The sequence below is a fragment of the Chlamydotis macqueenii genome, chromosome Z (genome assembly GCF_036417535.1).
Source record: "Chlamydotis macqueenii isolate bChlMac1 chromosome Z, bChlMac1.mat, whole genome shotgun sequence".
NCBI lineage: Eukaryota > Metazoa > Chordata > Aves > Otidiformes > Otididae > Chlamydotis > Chlamydotis macqueenii.
Window position 1 is genome coordinate 84,190,162 of NC_141593.1, and position 23,184 is coordinate 84,213,345.

The 23,184-nt window shown below is 54.4% G+C and overlaps 2 protein-coding genes across 2 annotated transcripts; both read left to right on the forward strand.

Annotated features, from left to right (window-relative positions):
• The first annotated feature begins 4,940 nt into the window (after nucleotides 1-4,940).
• Nucleotides 4,941-10,975, forward strand: LOC147596485 (dynein regulatory complex subunit 4-like). Its single transcript, XM_086771439.1, has 11 exons — nucleotides 4,941-5,027; nucleotides 6,297-6,494; nucleotides 6,691-6,897; nucleotides 7,190-7,244; nucleotides 7,646-7,851; nucleotides 8,125-8,292; nucleotides 8,629-8,715; nucleotides 9,705-9,914; nucleotides 10,252-10,317; nucleotides 10,637-10,812; nucleotides 10,924-10,975. Exons 1-11 carry the CDS (start codon nucleotides 5,013-5,015, stop codon nucleotides 10,973-10,975), a joined length of 1,440 nt encoding a protein of 479 aa, XP_086627565.1. The 5' UTR covers nucleotides 4,941-5,012.
• Nucleotides 10,976-16,864: 5,889 nt separating this feature from the next.
• Nucleotides 16,865-23,184, forward strand: LOC147596486 (dynein regulatory complex subunit 4-like). The gene is made up of 12 exons (XM_086771440.1): nucleotides 16,865-16,876; nucleotides 17,156-17,248; nucleotides 18,518-18,715; nucleotides 18,912-19,118; nucleotides 19,411-19,465; nucleotides 19,855-20,060; nucleotides 20,334-20,501; nucleotides 20,838-20,924; nucleotides 21,914-22,123; nucleotides 22,461-22,526; nucleotides 22,846-23,021; nucleotides 23,133-23,184. Exons 1-12 carry the CDS (start codon nucleotides 16,865-16,867, stop codon nucleotides 23,182-23,184), a joined length of 1,530 nt encoding a protein of 509 aa, XP_086627566.1.

A 23,184-nucleotide genomic window follows, 5' to 3' on the forward strand; every position in this document is an offset into this window, starting at 1 on the left:
AGAAACCGGGATTGAGGATCCACACATCAGAAAGCGCGCTCATCACTTGCATACAGGTGAGCAACTGGGAATCATGGGAGGGAAAATATCCTCAGATGAGATGCAAAGCATTGATGTAATGGGAAAAATGCTGAAAACGCAGGGCAGGACTGTTACCAGCCCACAGTTAATGACTTTATTAGAGTGGATTCGTGAAAATCATCCGCAATTTCCTGCAGACGGGACTTTTCAAATAGAGGCTTGGGAGAAAGTGGGCACAAGCCTTCAAAAAATCGCTGCAGCAGCTTTTTGCAGCCAAGCTTGCAAAAACTTAGCCACTTGGGTACAAATCATGCTAACCCTCGACAATGTTTCAACAGAGTCTACTAATTCTTCTTTGCCTGAGGCGTCGGCATCTCCATTACCAGACCCTCAACCTGTAAGCGTGTCCCCCTGTAACAATGGCATCTCCCCAGAAACTGGTTGGGGGGAGGGATTAGCACAGAGAACTCCGTGCCGCGGGTCGGGGCAGAAAACTCCGTGCTGTATTCCTGTTCCCCTGCAACCTGCACTTGTACACCCTGCTTCCACGCTTTTACCGTCGCTGTCGTCACCACAGTCTCGCGTGCCAGATTTGCCTCGGGTTTCACCTATCAATTCTTTTCCTGATACTGCGCTTGCTAATAACGAAACCTCTCTGGAGGTAGATGTATTTAATGTGGGTTCAAAAGACTTTGAAAAGAAACCTGATCTGTTCCCTCCTCCGTGAAATGTGAATGTTAGTCATGCAGCTGTGAATGTTGAAATGTGTGGTATCTGGGAAGAGCGTAAAAAAGAGGCAATGCAGAATGGTGACTGGCAAACTGTTTTAGCCTGTCCAGTTATGTATCAAGCTAATCAGCAGCTGGTTTCGCAGCCTCTCAGTTATGATGCTATAAAGGAGCTGCGACGGACAGTAAAGAAGGGAGGGATACATTCTTCTTTTACTACACCCTTACTTGAGGCAAAAGCAGAGTCGTATACTCTGGATCCACATGATTGGAAATTGTTAATGAAAATGGTGTTAACACCTACACAGTCCATGATTTTAAAGAAGGATGTACTGTGCAAAGTATTACAAAATTTAAATCAACAGATTCCAATAGGATATGAACAACTGGCAGGAGAAAATGCTTATAGTAACTCGCTCCTGCAGGCACAGTTCCCGAGAGAAGCGTATGCTCAAATTAGACATATTGCTCTTAGGGCAGTGAGAAAAATCCCAGCATCAAAAGGCGAAGGACCTCAATCTTTTGTTAAGGTGCTGCAAGGAGCTAATGAGCCATATGCAGATTTCATAGATCGTCTGCAAGCTACTTTCGAGCAGCAGTTCGACAATGATGATGCAAGAGGGATGTTGCTATTACAACTGGCTGTTGAAAATGCTAACAATGATTGTAAGCATGTACTGCAACCTATGAAAAACCATAATCCCTCTTTGGCTGTGTAGTAGTTCAGCCCCGATCGGGACCAGACTACGCAGTCTCTCTCTCATTCCCCCCACCCTCCGAGAGAATAGGGAGAGATAATATAAGGAAAAACAGCTCGAGGTTTGAGATAAGGACAGGGAGAAATCCTTAAAGTTACCGTTACGGGCAAAACAGACTCGACTTGGGGAAAAACACTCATTTATTTCTAAAACTAGCAGGAGAATGAGACAGGGAACAAGATAACCTCCCCCCACCCCTCCCTCTTCCCGGGCTTAACATTTTCTCTACTACCTCCTGTTGCCTTTGTTGGCGTGGCGACCTGGTTCAGGAACGGCACGGCGACCAACCCCAGGCCGCTCGGTCCATCAGCTCGCTGACACCAGTGTGGTGGACGGCAAATGGCGTTTATTGAGGGGTAACACGACCTTATATAGCTTAGGTTTACAACGTTATTTCCGTCTGCTTGCATCACAAACTGACCGCTATTGGTCATCAGGAGAGAGACCCTATCTTTCCGTACAGCGCGATATCTTCCGGTCGCCAGACCCTAGCTACCCACATTTCCCCCCTCCCTATGCGTAATTAAATTGATCAAAATATCACAGTCTTTTCCCATTCGAATGCAAACGATTTTGACTGGCCTCATGGAGAGGGAGGCAAAAGAAAAAAAGCGTCCTTTCAAATCCGGAGCAGCAAGCCAAAGTGGTTCAGGTGTCATCACAGTCAGCAGGGCGTATGGATCCGCCACTGCTGGGTAGAGGTCTTCTTACTTTCCGTACGTCCAGTCCCAACGATATCTTTCCAGTGAGCAAGTACACAACCTAAAGGGCTTTTCTTTAATGTTCCTCCACTCTGACCTCCTCCCATATTTACTGATTCATTCTCTGATCCTGTCTTTACTCCGTGTCCAGCAACTCAGTTGCTGTACCACCCCTTCCCCAGAGTTTGAGGGGTGCTGCCACTCCCCCAGAATCCGACTGGGCGACTACTTCCTCTCTTCCCTCAGCCCGACTTCCTCTTTCCAGCGTACACATACACAACCCTCTCTTTACTCACCTAGAACACTCGAAATTCCAGCTAAACACTGCTCACAACTTTTCATTGCAGCACTTACTTGCACTCTGGAACAAACACAGGTTTACAAGAGGTATCGCGGTGTAAAGGATACCATTCAGGGCCATCGGGGTCCCACTACAAGGGAACAAAGAAATCTACAATGACAGAACACAATAAATTCGTACCGCAACTACAAAGACGCACTTTGGATCCAGTTCAAGAATACGTACACCGTGATCTCGGATAAAAACATACTAAACGTATAGTTAAGTTAGTTCAAATATTCTGTTCTTGTTCTACGTTTTACAGCAATCGTAAAGAATATATATATCTTAAAATAGTTGTTACCTTAAAAAGATCGATTAACGGCACTTTGTGAGTAGGCGTAAAAGCGAAGGCAAGCCTAATACTGTTAGTAAACCTGAGTGAAAATACTGTGTAATCATCTCGCGATAGCGAGTGTAAGGCACGCTGGGCGGATGGTAAATGGGGAACGATTAGGGATAATTCTAAACAAACAGAACCTTAAAGCAATTGTCGGTGTTCCATGCGTTCCACTAACATGACGTTAACCGTCTCTAATCGGCTCTTGACAAACGACACGAGTCTGTTTAATATACAGGGTCCGAAGACCAATGCTAACACGATCATTGTGACTGGCCCTCCCAGGGTAGATACCAGGGTGGTTAACCACGGTGTGGCGAGTAAACCCTTTGTCCCCCGTCTGCCACCCGGACCGGGAACGCCAGCGTGGCTGTTGGGACCCAATCCGCACAGGCAATCTTTATTTCCCTCCAATCCGTGAGAGGAACTCCTTCCCCTCGCGATTCCTTTTTATTTTGGCTGGGGATATTTTTGCTTTTAATTTTATTTACCCTCGTGTCCTCCTCCTCTGAGTCTGAATCGGTTACGAGCCGCTCGCCCCAGCCCGCGGCTGTTCCGGAGTCGGAACTCGACTGACTGGTTACTTCCGGGTTCTGATGCCTGTTTGTTGGGCGCCGCCTACTTCCTTGGTGGGCGGGCCGTTCCCTCCCCCTTGGCTTGTCCCTCCGTTTTGGTTCGCCCCGCCTTCTGCTCGGCGGGCCGCTCTGATTGGCTGTCGGCGCTTCACTCACACTCCCCTCCCCTCCCCGGTCGCCCCCACCACTCTTCTCCTTCTTGTCCTCCTGCCCTTCACCTTTGTGTGCGCTTCTTAGCTCGAGCGCTTCTTCTTTGTTCCCACCGGGGACATCTTCGCCCCGCCCTCCCCCCGGGGTTCGGCGCCATTATGAGGCGCATAAGGTGGTGGTCTCGCCCGGGCTTCAGCGCCCCTGGCTTCCTCAGTTAACCCACCCCAGAAGGACAGTGCGCGCTTCTGTGCCTCCGTAATCGGGTCAGGGTTTGGGGACTGAGGGGGCGAGGGGTTCAGGGGTAGAGGGGGCGTGTCGCCCTCTTGTAAGTTTTTGGACTCCGTGGAATCACCGCCGTTTGGGGGGTGCGGAGTCTGCGTAGCTGCCCCGACTCCCAATTTCGGAGTGACTAACAAACAGTCCCTTGCCACCCTCCAGGTTTCCTGCTCTTGTAAGGCCTTCTGCAGGGCCTGTACGACTTTCCCCCACGACTTAAGGTTTTTCCCGCTACCCGAGGACATCGTCTCCTCGGCTAATGCTTTAGTGCATTTATCCCACACTTCAGGGTGGAGAATATCCACCGGCTGGTCAATGACCCCAATTTGTAAAAGCCTCGCAACTGCGACAGTAAAATCTTTGGGCTTACAATCAATACCCCACTGCTTATGTAATTGTGATACGACCTTCACAAGGGCTTCCATCCTCCTTGTTGGTCCGGGAGCGTCCTCCCCGCCGGGCTGGTCCTGCCGCTCCGGCCGCCGTTCACCCGTCCAGGCGACTTCCCGGGTTTCGGCACCACTTGTTGCCTTTGTTGGCGTGGCGACCTGGTTCAGGGCCTGGACTAGGCCCCACCCCCGTTGCCACGGTGCAGCCCCACGTTGCTAACGGGCGTGTCCGACCACCTCACACCTCTCTCCAGATGCGCGTTCCCATTGCCTTGGAGACCACAGTGTGAGTGGCAGCAGCCATGGTGAGAGCAGGGCCTGAGCTTGTCCTGGGCCCAGCCCTGGGGAGGGAGCCCCTCAGCGCCATGCCCAGGCCTGTGATGCTGCTCCCGAGCCCTTCTTTTGGGTACGGGCATTCTGGGCTTCGCTTTGGGCCAGCAGTGGCTGGGTATGAGCCGTGGCTGTGCTGGAGGCTGTCAGGGGCTTCCAGGCCCCTTCCACGGACCCTGGCTCCCTGTCCCCCTCCTCACCCTGTCCCAGCCATGAGAGCAGGGACATTTGGTGGCCTGGGCTGCTGTGGGAGCTCTGAGCAGCACAGTTTCTTCCCAGCACCTGAGCCATGCACACACCTCGTGTGTTTTGCTTTCTCTCCTTAGGCACCCAAAAAGAAAGGCGGGAAAAAAGGGGAAGAAAGCAAAACTCCAGCAGTGGTGGATGCTTTGTCCCCGCAGGAGATGAGCAAGGAGCAGGTGAGAGAGCCCTCATCTTCCACACCAGTCCCGCTTAGGAAGCCCAGCTCAGCACCTGGCTCCGGCAATGACAGGTGGCGGAGGGTGACAGAGACAAGCAGCTGAGGATCATTTCCCTGCCTGATGGCCAGCTGTGCTGGTGAGGGATTCTCACTGGTCCTGGAAGGAGCAGCCCCCTCGTCCCATCCTCCCTTCTGCTGGTCCGGCCCACTCTGCTCTCCAGCCCTGTGCCCTCCCTGTCTTCTCCCCGACTCCATAACTCCGGCAGCCTGCTCAGCCAGCTGATGGCTCAGCTGGGAGCTCTGTGATGGCAGCCTGCTGTGCTCTTGCTCGCGGCGCCCTCAGTTGCTCCAAGTCCCCTTGTTTTGCCCAGTGTCCTACCAACAGAGGAGCAGATGGCCCTGGGCTGGGGACCTTGCTCCTTGAGAAAGATCTTGCACATCTCAGAGCAAGCAGCATGCCCAGGTGGCCAAGAAGGCCTACAGCATCCTGGATTGTCTCAGAGAGTAGCCAGGATAATTAGGGCAGTGATCGTCCCCTGTAGTCAGCACTGGTGAGGCCGCACCTCCAGTGCTGTGTTCACTTTTGGGCCCCTCACTGAAAGAAAAACATTGAGGTGCTGGAGCACACCCAAAGGAGAGCAACGACGCTGGTGAAGGGTCTGGAGCCCGAGTCCTGTGCTGGAGAAAAGGAGGCTGAGGGGAGATCTTAGTGCTCTCTACAACTACCCGAAAGGAGGTTGGAGCAGAGAGGTTGTGGGTCTCTTCTCCCAAGTAAGAAGTGGTAGGGTGAGAGGAAACCACCTTCACCCAAAGGGTTCTCAAGCATTGGAACAGGCTGCCCAGAGAAGCAGTGGAGTCACCACCCCCAGAGATATTTAAAAGGCACGCAGATGTGCTGCTTAGGGACATGGATTGGTGGTGGCCTTGGCAGTGTTGAGATAACGGTTGGACTCAGTGATATTCAAGGTCTTTTCCAACCTAAACGATTCTATGATTTGATTCTACAAATCAGTAGTATTTAGGCACCTGGGAATGGTGTTACTCCTTTTCCAGGGGCTGATGGGTTCTGTCAGGCCCTGGGCAACCCCCACAGTCCCCAGATGTCCCTGTGTCAGGGCCCGTCCCCTTCTCTCCTGCGCGCCTCCATCCCATTGATGGCCACTGTGGTCTGCCAGGTTTGTGACATGGCTTGCCACGGGTGTCTTGTGGAGGTGTCTGTCTGAGGCCTCTTTTTTCCCCTCCCTGGCTCTTCCCCTTGGCTTTGCAGCTGGAGAAGCATGTTGCGCGTCTGCGGGAGGAGCTGGACCGGGAACGGGAAGAGCGCAACTATTTCCAGCTGGAACGTGACAAGTTTCACAGCTTCTGGGAGATGACCCGCCGGCAGCTGGAGGAGCAGAAAGCAGAGTTGCGGAAGAAGGAGTGGGAGATGAAGGAGGCGGAGGAGCAGCAACAAGTGGAGCTGAAGGTGGGAGGGCAGGAGGCTGGGAGATGTTGTGAGTGCCCCAAGCTCTGTCTGAGCCTTGGGCAGCTCTGAGGAGGTGAGGGAAGGGCTAGAGGAGGAGAAGCTGGGTGAGATGCAACCCAGACGCGTCACAGATAAAAATCCCAGGTCCACATGTCTCCTGCAGAAGCCCCTCACCCAGTCTGTAGCTTGTCTTTAGGTTTACAAGCAGAAGGTGAAGCACTTGTTGCACGAACACCAAGAAAACCTCACCGAGCTGAAGGGGGAGGGCACCCTGTCCGTGAAGCGGGCCCAGAAGGATCACTGGGCCCAGGAGATGGAGCTGAGGAAGGACATGCGTTCCATGAAAATGGAGCTGAAGGAGCAGGAGCTGGCCAGTGAGGAGGCACTGAAAAACATGCACCTGGTAGGTCCCTGGCCGGGCCGGAGCCATGTATGAGCCGTGTGCATCTGCTGCAGAGGGAGGTGGTGGGGCTGCGGAGGAGGGCTTCCTGGGGCTCCCAGCTCCTGCGAAATCCCCCTCCTGCAACGGAGAGCTGTGAGAGCTGCTGGAGAACCCATGAGCTGCCGTGTGCAGAGATAACGTGGGACTGGCACCACAGCAGGGGCCTTTCCCAGGGAGCAGGAGGGAATCCTTCAGGATGCAGCTGCCTGAGGATTTGATTATGTGTCTCTGACATGTAGCTTCTCCCTAACAGAAACAAGAGGAGGAGATCACCCAGCTGCACAACAACTTTGAGAGACAGGTGAAAGGTGAGTCCGTGCGCGTAGCTCCTGCGTGACCTCCCTTTGTCAGTGTGCCAGGGGAGGCTTCTCCGAGCTCTGCTGTGCTGCCGGGCTCCGTGGCAGAGCCTCGAGCAGAAAGGGGGATGGGTTTCCCTCCAGTTCTGGCTTGTTTTCCCCGAGTTCTGGACAGTTTTCCCCAAGTTTCCAGAGGGTGCAGGCAGGGCGCCTGTTGCTCTGCTCTCCGTGGTCCCAGTGTAGCTGCTCCGCACACTGGTGGCAGCTGTGGTGACACTGCTAACAAGTGTCTTGAACTCCAGTGATGCCACAGTGGCACACGCCACTCTGGCACCTCACCTATTAATGGCACTGGGGCATGTTACGTGCGATCTCCAGGAGGTCCTCACTCAGCTCTCTGTGTGCTCCCCCAGAGATCAAGGCCAAGTACACCAACAAGATGGAAGTGCTGCGGGACGAGCTTGACTTGTGTAGAACGACCGAGGTCCACAAAGTGGAGGAGGGGAAGAACACCCAGATTGATGAGCTGATGAGGAACCACGAGAAAGCCTTCCGTGACATCAAGGACTACTACAATGATATGCGTGACAAAAACATGGCGCTCATAGACTTGCTCAAGGTACTGCCTGCCCCCCTGCCTCAGCCTGCCTGGCCTGCAGTGTCACCATTCCAGCAATGGACCGCTCCTGTGAGGATTTCACCCAGGTCTGGCCGGTTCCCAGGCGGCCGTGTGGGTGCTGCTACTCTCCTGAGGGTCTGCTACCATTCCAGGAGTGAAGCTCTTGAGCACAGGGTCTTGCTGGGCCAGCAGCAGGAGGGTGTCCGGAGGGTTGGGGAAGCCCTGAGGACCTGGGCAGCCCCCAGGAGTTGGCACTTGTGTTTCCAAGAACAGGAGCAGATGGAGGAGATGAAGAAGAAAGGGAATCGCTTGGAAAAGGAGAAGGCACGTGTGCTGCTCCAGAACAAGCAGCTGAAGGAGCCCCTGCAGCAGGCCCGCGAGCAGCTGTCTGAGCTGCAGAAGAAGTTGGCCAACTATGACAAGGACAAGGAGGCCCTGAGGGTGAGTGCCAGCCCTGTCCTCTCCCCAGTGGCCCTGGCTCTGTCCTGGAGGCAGCCGCTCAGCAGTGACCTCTGCCACTCGGCTTGGCCAGATCCCTGAGCAAAGTCCTCCGAGTTCCTTTGGGCTTCGCTGGGTGCTTGTACGATCTCAAATGGCACTCCGGTAGCGAGAAAGTAGAGTCGCCTCCACAGCAGAGAGGAAAGGGTGTTGGTGCGGGTACTGCTTCTTTTTTCTCACCCATTTCTCTTTGCTGGTCACTCTCCTGCCTTGCCCGAACGTGTCCCCCACACCTCCCAGAGAAACCTGTGCTTTTTAACTGCCCCTTCCCACTCGCAGAACATCAGAGCCCATCTGAAACTCACCCAGAAGGAACTGAAGGCTCTTCAGTGGGAACACGAGGTCCTGGAGCAGAGGTTCAGCAAGGTGAGAGCTGCAGATGGGTCTGGGCATCCCACTTCCCTCTCCAAAACCCTGGCCCCTCCGCAGAGGGCTGGTCATGGGGACTGAGCAGAGAGTTTGTGCTTAGCCAAGGGCTTTCAGAAGATCTGATCCAGAGCCCTGAGATAACTGCTACTTCCAGTGAAGCTTCTCACAGCTTTGGCATCTTCCACTCAGCTCAGCAGACAGGCCTGGCCTTGTACTTGGCTAAGCAAGCGCGCACGCTCAGGTAGTCCCCTCCCAGCCAGGGAGCCACTGGCTGCAGCAGCAGTTCTGGAGCAGAGCTGTGGCGAGGGATTGTCATGGGTCAGCACCCCCGGTGGGAGCTCGCTCCCTCCTTCTGCTGGCATTTGGGGGTTGCTTCCCTTGTTTGCCATGCGGGAGTGGCTCGGGATGAGTCCCATTGTCTGAGTTCTCCCAGACTCAGCCTCTCCCCCTCCCAGCGAAGATAAATCTCTGGAGGCAAGAAGAGAGCTTGTTTGTAATTAGCAGAAATCCTCAGGAACAGGAAGACTGGTCTGAGGCCTTGTTATCGATCCATCATGAAGGCAGCAACATATTAATTGCATTCCAAAATAAGCTGTGGTGGAGAAATTGTGTCCTAATTAGGACACTTCTTAACCAGCTGTGAGCCAGGGACTCCTGCCAGCTGCGAGGAGAGGAGAGACCCTTGTGTGCTGTGGGGCCCCCTCTGAAGTGTAAACCAGTGCCCATCCAGCCATTCTGCTGTCAGAGGTGTCTCGGGCCTGGAGGGGAGGCGAGAGCAGAAGTGTGGGTGCTGAGGGAGTGCCAGCCATGAAGGGAGGGAGGGAGAGAAGCTGTGCTCCAGCACCTGCCTTCCTGTGGGCTGCAGGTGCCATGGGGAATGGCCAGGCCGTGGCTGGAGCAGGCAGGGCCAAGCCACCAGACCTGTCTGGTGCTGGCCCGGGGTTGCCGCCAGCCCGGGTGTGAAGGCACGCTGTCTTTGGGAGCAGGTGCAGGCGGAGCGAGATGAGCTCTATCAGAAGTTCACCCAAGCCACAGAAGAGGTGCAGCAGAAGACGGGCTTCAAGAACTTGCTCCTAGAGCGCAAGCTGAAAGGGCTCCTCAGCATGGTGGAGAAAAAGGATGTGGAGCTCAGTGAGGCCTTTGCAGCCTCCAACCTCGACCCGGATGCCCTCTTCTTGGTCTCCAGCAAGCTGGAGGTACTGTGTGGGGCCCGGTGAGGGCTGGCCTTGGAGGGCAGAGGCTGCCTTATGGTGAAAGCTGACCCTGAGCCATGCAAGCCCTCGTCCTCCGTGGCTGAAGCTGCCATGTCACTCATCCATGTCCCTCACCTCTGCCTGGGGCTGGCTGTCCCTGGCAGTTCTGGCTGGAAGGACATAGAGCGGTGGCCACCTGTCAGGCTGTACTGCAAGCTAAGTCCTGCTGCCAGCTCGGCCGCTGCGCAGCAGCTCCTCTGTGCACTCTGTCACACTGCTCACAGCCGCCGTGTCCCCAGGGCCGTGTAGCTGTTGCCTGATGCACCATCTCCCTTTGCAGGACTTGGTCAGTTCGAAGAACACCACCATCAGGCAGCTGCAGCTGCAGCTAGCCCAAGTCTGCAAGGTGAGGGAAGGGGATGAAGCTTCCCTGAGCCCTGCAGGTCAGGGCTGGGGCCTGGTGGGTGCTGGCTGTGGCTTGGTGGGGTGGAAATGGGAATTTCTACTCCAAGCCTTGCACCAAGTGGATGGAAGGGAACTTCCAGCAGGCCGGCTGAGCTGCTTCATGGCCTGGGCAGGAGCCAGCCCAGGCTGCGGTTTCCCCTGCAAAGGAAGGCATTTTGGGGTCCTCTCCATGCAGGGAGGTGCAGAGCGTCCATGGCAAGGCAGGGAGGTGCTGGGCTGGAGCTCGGTATCAGGCTGAGCATGGGACGCTTCTCTTGCAGGCACACAATGACATGCTGCACACGTTGGAGGCCAAGCTGAGAGCCTTTGGGATCCCCGTGGACAACCTGGGCTTTAAGCCACTGGCGAGCCCCGTGCTGGGGCAGGTGCTGGGACAGGGCCCTGCGGGACTCATCGCTGTGCCCTCCTGGCGCCAGCTGGCGCGAAGGGACCCGCTGTGCCGTGCAGGGCCTCATTGGTGCTCCGCGACAATAAACAGAGCCCAGTGAGCCTTTGGCTCACTGTAGTCACATAGGGTAAATTTTGTATGAAATCTATGTGCCCTTAGAGGGAACACGGAGTCTCAGAACTGCTACAACATCTCGTTTGTTAGCAGTTAGCCCAGCATGTCTGGGGTGATTAAGAAGAGTGGTAGAACAAAGGCAGGCCTCAAACCCCAGCTGTGAAGATAGGCCCTGAGCCATCACTTTGGAGCCAGAAAATCAAGGAAAACGCGACCTTCCCAAGACCACGGATGGAGATTTTAAGGAAGGGTTCCGCCAGAGAATTTGAGGAGGGCCCACTCTGACAACCCCCAAGACCACCAGAAGACCCTTGACTCAAAAGACTGAGCATGCACAAGTGGGTGGGGAATATTACAATGGTTTCCAGGAAAACTGATGATTATGTATTAGTGTTCAGGGAATTATTAATGATGATGTATGAAATCACTAAATAGATTCTGTCCAGATTTTCAGACCGGCATGTATGCTGGGTGGAAGGATCCCCCGTGCATCCAGCGCTGCAACAAAGAATGCTGCTTCTTAATGCTATATTGCTGTTCAGGAGTTTGATTCCCGATTTTGGTGACACAGCTACTGGAGAAATGAGGGAAAAGGTCATGCCAGCATCAGTCCCTGCGACCACTGACTCACCAACCCTCTACTTCATTCCTACCACTGATTTAAAAGAAATGGGGGGAGTAACAGGACTGAGTGCGCGTAGGAATTGACGGGCCGGGCGAGGAGACTGGAACCAATCATTCTATAGAATAGTAATGCACATGTATTCGAAAGCTGAATCTGTAAAGGCTTTTTGTTCAAATACACTGCAGAGGGTCCCACTTGGTGTGATCCATTTGTGGGAGACTGTAGTGGATGGGAATATGAGCAAGTGTATCGATGTAAGCAAATGCAGCAAAGTGAGTAATGCGGATGGGAATAGGGGTGAATGTATCAAAGCAAACAGGACCTGAGCACAATGGGCAAAGCGAGAGTACATGCTGAGAAGCAACGGTGTGAAGAAGTACGTGATGAAGAACAATGCTACAACGTCAATCAAAAGCGTGAAGCAAATTGGACAAATAGTGGGGTGGTAGAGATCGTGCTAATAGTTGCCCTATAGGAATAGAGATCGTAGACAAAGAGCATCCAGGTAAAGAGTATAAAACACTGCTGTAAAAATAAACTTTGGCCTTTTGGGCTCACTTGCTGTCTTGCCCGTTACTCTGTCCCACCAATATGCCACAGATGGCGCCCAAACAGGGACGCACTTAAACTTCAAAAGGAACAAGGACGGAAACTCTGAAGAGGCTTGAACAAAGCCTGCACTGGTGGCATAGCCCAGTTGAACCAGAGGCCGGAATCCAGAAACCGGGATTGAGGATCCACACATCAGAAAGCGCGCTCATCACTTGCATACAGGTGAGCAACTGGGAATCATGGGAGGGAAAATATCCTCAGATGAGATGCAAAGCATTGATGTAATGGGAAAAATGCTGAAAACGCAGGGCAGGACTGTTACCAGCCCACAGTTAATGACTTTATTAGAGTGGATTCGTGAAAATCATCCGCAATTTCCTGCAGACGGGACTTTTCAAATAGAGGCTTGGGAGAAAGTGGGCACAAGCCTTCAAAAAATCGCTGCAGCAGCTTTTTGCAGCCAAGCTTGCAAAAACTTAGCCACTTGGGTACAAATCATGCTAACCCTCGACAATGTTTCAACAGAGTCTACTAATTCTTCTTTGCCTGAGGCGTCGGCATCTCCATTACCAGACCCTCAACCTGTAAGCGTGTCCCCCTGTAACAATGGCATCTCCCCAGAAACTGGTTGGGGGGAGGGATTAGCACAGAGAACTCCGTGCCGCGGGTCGGGGCAGAAAACTCCGTGCTGTATTCCTGTTCCCCTGCAACCTGCACTTGTACACCCTGCTTCCACGCTTTTACCGTCGCTGTCGTCACCACAGTCTCGCGTGCCAGATTTGCCTCGGGTTTCACCTATCAATTCTTTTCCTGATACTGCGCTTGCTAATAACGAAACCTCTCTGGAGGTAGATGTATTTAATGTGGGTTCAAAAGACTTTGAAAAGAAACCTGATCTGTTCCCTCCTCCGTGAAATGTGAATGTTAGTCATGCAGCTGTGAATGTTGAAATGTGTGGTATCTGGGAAGAGCGTAAAAAAGAGGCAATGCAGAATGGTGACTGGCAAACTGTTTTAGCCTGTCCAGTTATGTATCAAGCTAATCAGCAGCTGGTTTCGCAGCCTCTCAGTTATGATGCTATAAAGGAGCTGCGACGGACAGTAAAGAAGGGAGGGATACATTCTTCTTTTACTACACCCTTACTTGAGGCAAAAGCAGAGTCGTATACTCTGGATCCACATGATTGGAAATTGTTAATGAAAATGGTGTTAACACCTACACAGTCCATGATTTTAAAGAAGGATGTACTGTGCAAAGTATTACAAAATTTAAATCAACAGATTCCAATAGGATATGAACAACTGGCAGGAGAAAATGCTTATAGTAACTCGCTCCTGCAGGCACAGTTCCCGAGAGAAGCGTATGCTCAAATTAGACATATTGCTCTTAGGGCAGTGAGAAAAATCCCAGCATCAAAAGGCGAAGGACCTCAATCTTTTGTTAAGGTGCTGCAAGGAGCTAATGAGCCATATGCAGATTTCATAGATCGTCTGCAAGCTACTTTCGAGCAGCAGTTCGACAATGATGATGCAAGAGGGATGTTGCTATTACAACTGGCTGTTGAAAATGCTAACAATGATTGTAAGCATGTACTGCAACCTATGAAAAACCATAATCCCTCTTTGGCTGTGTAGTAGTTCAGCCCCGATCGGGACCAGACTACGCAGTCTCTCTCTCATTCCCCCCACCCTCCGAGAGAATAGGGAGAGATAATATAAGGAAAAACAGCTCGAGGTTTGAGATAAGGACAGGGAGAAATCCTTAAAGTTACCGTTACGGGCAAAACAGACTCGACTTGGGGAAAAACACTCATTTATTTCTAAAACTAGCAGGAGAATGAGACAGGGAACAAGATAACCTCCCCCCACCCCTCCCTCTTCCCGGGCTTAACATTTTCTCTACTACCTCCTGTTGCCTTTGTTGGCGTGGCGACCTGGTTCAGGAACGGCACGGCGACCAACCCCAGGCCGCTCGGTCCATCAGCTCGCTGACACCAGTGTGGTGGACGGCAAATGGCGTTTATTGAGGGGTAACACGACCTTATATAGCTTAGGTTTACAACGTTATTTCCGTCTGCTTGCATCACAAACTGACCGCTATTGGTCATCAGGAGAGAGACCCTATCTTTCCGTACAGCGCGATATCTTCCGGTCGCCAGACCCTAGCTACCCACATTTCCCCCCTCCCTATGCGTAATTAAATTGATCAAAATATCACAGTCTTTTCCCATTCGAATGCAAACGATTTTGACTGGCCTCATGGAGAGGGAGGCAAAAGAAAAAAAGCGTCCTTTCAAATCCGGAGCAGCAAGCCAAAGTGGTTCAGGTGTCATCACAGTCAGCAGGGCGTATGGATCCGCCACTGCTGGGTAGAGGTCTTCTTACTTTCCGTACGTCCAGTCCCAACGATATCTTTCCAGTGAGCAAGTACACAACCTAAAGGGCTTTTCTTTAATGTTCCTCCACTCTGACCTCCTCCCATATTTACTGATTCATTCTCTGATCCTGTCTTTACTCCGTGTCCAGCAACTCAGTTGCTGTACCACCCCTTCCCCAGAGTTTGAGGGGTGCTGCCACTCCCCCAGAATCCGACTGGGCGACTACTTCCTCTCTTCCCTCAGCCCGACTTCCTCTTTCCAGCGTACACATACACAACCCTCTCTTTACTCACCTAGAACACTCGAAATTCCAGCTAAACACTGCTCACAACTTTTCATTGCAGCACTTACTTGCACTCTGGAACAAACACAGGTTTACAAGAGGTATCGCGGTGTAAAGGATACCATTCAGGGCCATCGGAATCCCACTACAAGGGAACAAAGAAATCTACAATGACAGAACACAATAAATTGGTACCGCAACTACAAAGACGCACTTTGGATCCAGTTCAAGAATACGTACACCGTGATCTCGGATAAAAACATACTAAACGTATAGTTAAGTTAGTTCAAATATTCTGTTCTTGTTCTACGTTTTACAGCAATCGTAAAGAATATATATATCTTAAAATAGTTGTTACCTTAAAAAGATCGATTAACGGCACTTTGTGAGTAGGCGTAAAAGCGAAGGCAAGCCTAATACTGTTAGTAAACCTGAGTGAAAATACTGTGTAATCATCTCGCGATAGCGAGTGTAAGGCACGCTGGGCGGATGGTAAATGGGGAACGATTAGGGATAATTCTAAACAAACAGAACCTTAAAGCAATTGTCGGTGTTCCATGCGTTCCACTAACATGACGTTAACCGTCTCTAATCGGCTCTTGACAAACGACACGAGTCTGTTTAATATACAGGGTCCGAAGACCAATGCTAACACGATCATTGTGACTGGCCCTCCCAGGGCAGATACCAGGGTGGTTAACCACGGTGTGGCGAGTAAACCCTTTGTCCCCCGTCTGCCACCCGGACCGGGAACGCCAGCGTGGCTGTTGGGACCCAATCCGCACAGGCAATCTTTATTTCCCTCCAATCCGTGAGAGGAACTCCTTCCCCTCGCGATTCCTTTTTATTTTGGCTGGGGATATTTTTGCTTTTAATTTTATTTACCCTCGTGTCCTCCTCCTCTGAGTCTGAATCGGTTACGAGCCGCTCGCCCCAGCTCGCGGCTGTTCCGGAGTCGGAACTCGACTGACTGGTTACTTCCGGGTTCTGATGCCTGTTTGTTGGGCGCCGCCTACTTCCTTGGTGGGCGGGCCGTTCCCTCCCCCTTGGCTTGTCCCTCCGTTTTGGTTCGCCCCGCCTTCTGCTCGGCGGGCCGCTCTGATTGGCTGTCGGCGCTTCACTCACACTCCCCTCCCCTCCCCGGTCGCCCCCACCACTCTTCTCCTTCTTGTCCTCCTGCCCTTCACCTTTGTGTGCGCTTCTTAGCTCGAGCGCTTCTTCTTTGTTCCCACCGGGGACATCTTCGCCCCGCCCTCCCCCCGGGGTTCGGCGCCATTATGAGGCGCATAAGGTGGTGGTCTCGCCCGGGCTTCAGCGCCCCTGGCTTCCTCAGTTAACCCACCCCAGAAGGACAGTGCGCGCTTCTGTGCCTCCGTAATCGGGTCAGGGTTTGGGGACTGAGGGGGCGAGGGGTTCAGGGGTAGAGGGGGCGTGTCGCCCTCTTGTAAGTTTTTGGACTCCGTGGAATCACCGCCGTTTGGGGGGTGCGGAGTCTGCGTAGCTGCCCCGACTCCCAATTTCGGAGTGACTAACAAACAGTCCCTTGCCGCCCTCCAGGTTTCCTGCTCTTGTAAGGCCTTCTGCAGGGCCTGTACGACTTTCCCCCACGACTTAAGGTTTTTCCCGCTACCCGAGGACATCGTCTCCTCGGCTAATGCTTTAGTGCATTTATCCCACACTTCAGGGTGGAGAATATCCACCGGCTGGTCAATGACCCCAATTTGTAAAAGCCTCGCAACTGCGACAGTAAAATCTTTGGGCTTACAATCAATACCCCACTGCTTATGTAATTGTGATACGACCTTCACAAGGGCTTCCATCCTCCTTGTTGGTCCGGGAGCGTCCTCCCCGCCGGGCTGGTCCTGCCGCTCCGGCCGCCGTTCACCCGTCCAGGCGACTTCCCGGGTTTCGGCACCACTTGTTGCCTTTGTTGGCGTGGCGACCTGGTTCAGGGCCTGGACTAGGCCCCACCCCCGTTGCCACGGTGCAGCCCCACGTTGCTAACGGGCGTGTCCGACCACCTCACACCTCTCTCCAGATGCGCGTTCCCATTGCCTTGGAGACCACAGTGTGAGTGGCAGCAGCCATGGTGAGAGCAGGGCCTGAGCTTGTCCTGGGCCCAGCCCTGGGGAGGGAGCCCCTCAGCGCCATGCCCAGGCCTGTGATGCTGCTCCCGAGCCCTTCTTTTGGGTACGGGCATTCTGGGCTTCGCTTTGGGCCAGCAGTGGCTGGGTATGAGCCGTGGCTGTGCTGGAGGCTGTCAGGGGCTTCCAGGCCCCTTCCACGGACCCTGGCTCCCTGTCCCCCTCCTCACCCTGTCCCAGCCATGACAGCAGGGACATTTGGTGGCCTGGGCTGCTGTGGGAGCTCTGAGCAGCACAGTTTCTTCCCAGCACCTGAGCCATGCACACACCTCGTGTGTTTTGCTTTCTCTCCTTAGGCACCCAAAAAGAAAGGCGGGAAAAAAGGGGAAGAAAGCAAAACTCCAGCAGTGGTGGATGCTTTGTCCCCGCAGGAGATGAGCAAGGAGCAGGTGAGAGAGCCCTCATCTTCCACACCAGTCCCGCTTAGGAAGCCCAGCTCAGCACCTGGCTCCGGCAATGACAGGTGGCGGAGGGTGACAGAGACAAGCAGCTGAGGATCATTTCCCTGCCTGATGGCCAGCTGTGCTGGTGAGGGATTCTCACTGGTCCTGGAAGGAGCAGCCCCCTCGTCCCATCCTCCCTTCTGCTGGTCCGGCCCACTCTGCTCTCCAGCCCTGTGCCCTCCCTGTCTTCTCCCCGACTCCATAACTCCGGCAGCCTGCTCAGCCAGCTGATGGCTCAGCTGGGAGCTCTGTGATGGCAGCCTGCTGTGCTCTTGCTCGCGGTGCCCTCAGTTGCTCCAAGTCCCCTTGTTTTGCCCAGTGTCCTACCAACAGAGGAGCAGATGGCCTTGGGCTGGGGACCTTGCTCCTTGGGAAAGATCTTGCACATCTCAGAGCAAGCAGCATGCCCAGGTGGCCAAGAAGGCCTACAGCATCCTGGATTGTCTCAGAGAGTAGCCAGGATAATTAGGGCAGTGATCGTCCCCTGTAGTCAGCACTGGTGAGGCCGCACCTCCAGTGCTGTGTTCACTTTTGGGCCCCTCACTGAAAGAAAAACATTGAGGTGCTGGAGCACACCCAAAGGAGAGCAACGACGCTGGTGAAGGGTCTGGAGCCCGAGTCCTGTGCTGGAGAAAAGGAGGCTGAGGGGAGATCTTAGTGCTCTCTACAACTACCCGAAAGGAGGTTGGAGCAGAGAGGTTGTGGGTCTCTTCTCCCAAGTAAGAAGTGGTAGGGTGAGAGGAAACCACCTTCACCCAAAGGGTTCTCAAGCATTGGAACAGGCTGCCCAGAGAAGCAGTGGAGTCACCACCCCCAGAGATATTTAAAAGGCACGCAGATGTGCTGCTTAGGGACATGGATTGGTGGTGGCCTTGGCAGTGTTGAGATAACGGTTGGACTCAGTGATATTCAAGGTCTTTTCCAACCTAAACGATTCTATGATTTGATTCTACAAATCAGTAGTATTTAGGCACCTGGGAATGGTGTTACTCCTTTTCCAGGGGCTGATGGGTTCTGTCAGGCCCTGGGCAACCCCCACAGTCCCCAGATGTCCCTGTGTCAGGGCCCGTCCCCTTCTCTCCTGCGCGCCTCCATCCCATTGATGGCCACTGTGGTCTGCCAGGTTTGTGACATGGCTTGCCACGGGTGTCTTGTGGAGGTGTCTGTCTGAGGCCTCTTTTTTCCCCTCCCTGGCTCTTCCCCTTGGCTTTGCAGCTGGAGAAGCATGTTGCGCGTCTGCGGGAGGAGCTGGACCGGGAACGGGAAGAGCGCAACTATTTCCAGCTGGAACGTGACAAGTTTCACAGCTTCTGGGAGATGACCCGCCGGCAGCTGGAGGAGCAGAAAGCAGAGTTGCGGAAGAAGGAGTGGGAGATGAAGGAGGCGGAGGAGCAGCAACAAGTGGAGCTGAAGGTGGGAGGGCAGGAGGCTGGGAGATGTTGTGAGTGCCCCAAGCTCTGTCTGAGCCTTGGGCAGCTCTGAGGAGGTGAGGGAAGGGCTAGAGGAGGAGAAGCTGGGTGAGATGCAACCCAGACGCGTCACAGATAAAAATCCCAGGTCCACATGTCTCCTGCAGAAGCCCCTCACCCAGTCTGTAGCTTGTCTTTAGGTTTACAAGCAGAAGGTGAAGCACTTGTTGCACGAACACCAAGAAAACCTCACCGAGCTGAAGGGGGAGGGCACCCTGTCCGTGAAGCGGGCCCAGAAGGATCACTGGGCCCAGGAGATGGAGCTGAGGAAGGACATGCGTTCCATGAAAATGGAGCTGAAGGAGCAGGAGCTGGCCAGTGAGGAGGCACTGAAAAACATGCACCTGGTAGGTCCCTGGCCGGGCCGGAGCCATGTATGAGCCGTGTGCATCTGCTGCAGAGGGAGGTGGTGGGGCTGCGGAGAAGGGCTTCCTGGGGCTCCCAGCTCCTGCGAAATCCCCCTCCTGCAACGGAGAGCTGTGAGAGCTGCTGGAGAACCCATGAGCTGCCGTGTGCAGAGATAACGTGGGACTGGCACCACAGCAGGGGCCTTTCCCAGGGAGCAGGAGGGAATCCTTCAGGATGCAGCTGCCTGAGGATTTGATTATGTGTCTCTGACATGTAGCTTCTCCCTAACAGAAACAAGAGGAGGAGATCACCCAGCTGCACAACAACTTTGAGAGACAGGTGAAAGGTGAGTCCGTGCGCGTAGCTCCTGCGTGACCTCCCTTTGTCAGTGTGCCAGGGGAGGCTTCTCCGAGCTCTGCTGTGCTGCCGGGCTCCGTGGCAGAGCCTCGAGCAGAAAGGGGGATGGGTTTCCCTCCAGTTCTGGCTTGTTTTCCCCGAGTTCTGGACAGTTTTCCCCAAGTTTCCAGAGGGTGCAGGCAGGGCGCCTGTTGCTCTGCTCTCCGTGGTCCCAGTGTAGCTGCTCCGCACACTGGTGGCAGCTGTGGTGACACTGCTAACAAGTGTCTTGAACTCCAGTGATGCCACAGTGGCACACGCCACTCTGGCACCTCACCTATTAATGGCACTGGGCGATCTCCAGGAGGTCCTCACTCAGCTCTCTGTGTGCTCCCCCAGAGATCAAGGCCAAGTACACCAACAAGATGGAAGTGCTGCGGGACGAGCTTGACTTGTGTAGAACGACCGAGGTCCACAAAGTGGAGGAGGGGAAGAACACCCAGATTGATGAGCTGATGAGGAACCACGAGAAAGCCTTCCGTGACATCAAGGACTACTACAATGATATGCGTGACAAAAACATGGCGCTCATAGACTTGCTCAAGGTACTGCCTGCCCCCCTGCCTCAGCCTGCCTGGCCTGCAGTGTCACCATTCCAGCAATGGACCGCTCCTGTGAGGATTTCACCCAGGTCTGGCCGGTTCCCAGGCGGCCGTGTGGGTGCTGCTACTCTCCCGAGGGTCTGCTGCCATTCCAGGAGTGAAGCTCTTGAGCACAGGGTCTTGCTGGGCCAGCAGCAGGAGGGTGTCCGGAGGGTTGGGGAAGCCCTGAGGACCTGGGCAGCCCCCAGGAGTTGGCACTTGTGTTTCCAAGAACAGGAGCAGATGGAGGAGATGAAGAAGAAAGGGAATCGCTTGGAAAAGGAGAAGGCACGTGTGCTGCTCCAGAACAAGCAGCTGAAGGAGCCCCTGCAGCAGGCCCGCGAGCAGCTGTCTGAGCTGCAGAAGAAGTTGGCCAACTATGACAAGGACAAGGAGGCCCTGAGGGTGAGTGCCAGCCCTGTCCTCTCCCCAGTGGCCCTGGCTCTGTCCTGGAGGCAGCCGCTCAGCAGTGACCTCTGCCACTCGGCTTGGCCAGATCCCTGAGCAAAGTCCTCCGAGTTCCTTTGGGCTTCGCTGGGTGCTTGTACGATCTCAAATGGCACTCCGGTAGCGAGAAAGTAGAGTCGCCTCCACAGCAGAGAGGAAAGGGTGTTGGTGCGGGTACTGCTTCTTTTTTCTCACCCATTTCTCTTTGCTGGTCACTCTCCTGCCTTGCCCGAACGTGTCCCCGACACCTCCCAGAGAAACCTGTGCTTTTTAACTGCCCCTTCCCACTCGCAGAACATCAGAGCCCATCTGAAACTCACCCAGAAGGAACTGAAGGCTCTTCAGTGGGAACACGAGGTCCTGAAGCAGAGGTTCAGCAAGGTGAGAGCTGCAGATGGGTCTGGGCATCCCACTTCCCTCTCCAAAACCCTGGCCCCTCCGCAGAGGGCTGGTCATGGGGACTGAGCAGAGAGTTTGTGCTTAGCCAAGGGCTTTCAGAAGATCTGATCCAGAGCCCTGAGATAACTGCTACTTCCAGTGAAGCTTCTCACAGCTTTGGCATCTTCCACTCAGCTCAGCAGACAGGCCTGGCCTTGTACTTGGCTAAGCAAGCGCGCACGCTCAGGTAGTCCCCTCCCAGCCAGGGAGCCACTGGCTGCAGCAGCAGTTCTGGAGCAGAGCTGTGGCGAGGGATTGTCATGGGTCAGCAACCCCGGTGGGAGCTCGCTCCCTCCTTCTGCTGGCATTTGGGGGTTGCTTCCCTTGTTTGCCATGCGGGAGTGGCTCGGGATGAGTCCCATTGTCTGAGTTCTCCCAGACTCAGCCTCTCCCCCTCCCAGCGAAGATAAATCTCTGGAGGCAAGAAGAGAGCTTGTTTGTAATTAGCAGAAATCCTCAGGAACAGGAAGACTGGTCTGAGGCCTTGTTATCGATCCATCATGAAGGCAGCAACATATTAATTGCATTCCAAAATAAGCTGTGGTGGAGAAATTGTGTCCTAATTAGGACACTTCTTAACCAGCTGTGAGCCAGGGACTCCTGCCAGCTGCGAGGAGAGGAGAGACCCTTGTGTGCTGTGGGGCCCCCTCTGAAGTGTAAACCAGTGCCCATCCAGCCATTCTGCTGTCAGAGGTGTCTCGGGCCTGGAGGGGAGGCGAGAGCAGAAGTGTGGGTGCTGAGGGAGTGCCAGCCATGAAGGGAGGGAGGGAGAGAAGCTGTGCTCCAGCACCTGCCTTCCTGTGGGCTGCAGGTGCCATGGGGAATGGCCAGGCCGTGGCTGGAGCAGGCAGGGCCAAGCCACCAGACCTGTCTGGTGCTGGCCCGGGGTTGCCGCCAGCCCGGGTGTGAAGGCACGCTGTCTTTGGGAGCAGGTGCAGGCGGAGCGAGATGAGCTCTATCAGAAGTTCACCCAAGCCACAGAAGAGGTGCAGCAGAAGACGGGCTTCAAGAACTTGCTCCTAGAGCGCAAGCTGAAAGGGCTCCTCAGCATGGTGGAGAAAAAGGATGTGGAGCTCAGTGAGGCCTTTGCAGCCTCCAACCTCGACCCGGATGCCCTCTTCTTGGTCTCCAGCAAGCTGGAGGTACTGTGTGGGGCCCGGTGAGGGCTGGCCTTGGAGGGCAGAGGCTGCCTTATGGTGAAAGCTGACCCTGAGCCATGCAAGCCCTCGTCCTCCGTGGCTGAAGCTGCCATGTCACTCATCCATGTCCCTCACCTCTGCCTGGGGCTGGCTGTCCCTGGCAGTTCTGGCTGGAAGGACATAGAGCGGTGGCCACCTGTCAGGCTGTACTGCAAGCTAAGTCCTGCTGCCAGCTCGGCCGCTGCGCAGCAGCTCCTCTGTGCACTCTGTCACACTGCTCACAGCCGCCGTGTCCCCAGGGCCGTGTAGCTGTTGCCTGATGCACCATCTCCCTTTGCAGGACTTGGTCAGTTCGAAGAACACCACCATCAGGCAGCTGCAGCTGCAGCTAGCCCAAGTCTGCAAGGTGAGGGAAGGGGATGAAGCTTCCCTGAGCCCTGCAGGTCAGGGCTGGGGCCTGGTGGGTGCTGGCTGTGGCTTGGTGGGGTGGAAATGGGAATTTCTACTCCAAGCCTTGCACCAAGTGGATGGAAGGGAACTTCCAGCAGGCCGGCTGAGCTGCTTCATGGCCTGGGCAGGAGCCAGCCCAGGCTGCGGTTTCCCCTGCAAAGGAAGGCATTTTGGGGTCCTCTCCATGCAGGGAGGTGCAGAGCGTCCATGGCAAGGCAGGGAGGTGCTGGGCTGGAGCTCGGTATCAGGCTGAGCATGGGACGCTTCTCTTGCAGGCACACAATGACATGCTGCACACGTTGGAGGCCAAGCTGAGAGCCTTTGGGATCCCCGTGGACAACCTGGGCTTTAAGCCACTGGCGAGCCCCGTGCTGGGGCAGGTGCTGGGACAGGGCCCTGCGGGACTCATCGCTGTGCCCTCCTGGCGCCAGCTGGCGCGAAGGGACCCGCTGTGCCGTGCAGGGCCTCATTGGTGCTCTGCGACAATAAACAGAGCCCAGTGAGCCTTTGGCTCACTGTAGTCACATAGGGTAAATTTTGTATGAAATCTATGTGCCCTTAGAGGGAACACGGAGTCTCAGAACTGCTACAACATCTCGTTTGTTAGCAGTTAG

Bases quoted from the DNA above. Each gene is read 5' to 3' on its own strand.
- LOC147596486 (XM_086771440.1), top strand. The intron at 19,466-19,854 runs GTGAGTCCGTGC...GTGCTCCCCCAG, and splicing joins CTTTGAGAGACAGGTGAAAG to AGATCAAGGCCAAGTACACC. The intron at 20,061-20,333 runs GTACTGCCTGCC...TTCCAAGAACAG, and splicing joins CGCTCATAGACTTGCTCAAG to GAGCAGATGGAGGAGATGAA.
- LOC147596485 (XM_086771439.1), top strand. The intron at 7,852-8,124 runs GTACTGCCTGCC...TTCCAAGAACAG, and splicing joins CGCTCATAGACTTGCTCAAG to GAGCAGATGGAGGAGATGAA. The intron at 10,813-10,923 runs GTGCCGTGCAGG...ATGTGCCCTTAG, and splicing joins CTGGCGCGAAGGGACCCGCT to AGGGAACACGGAGTCTCAGA.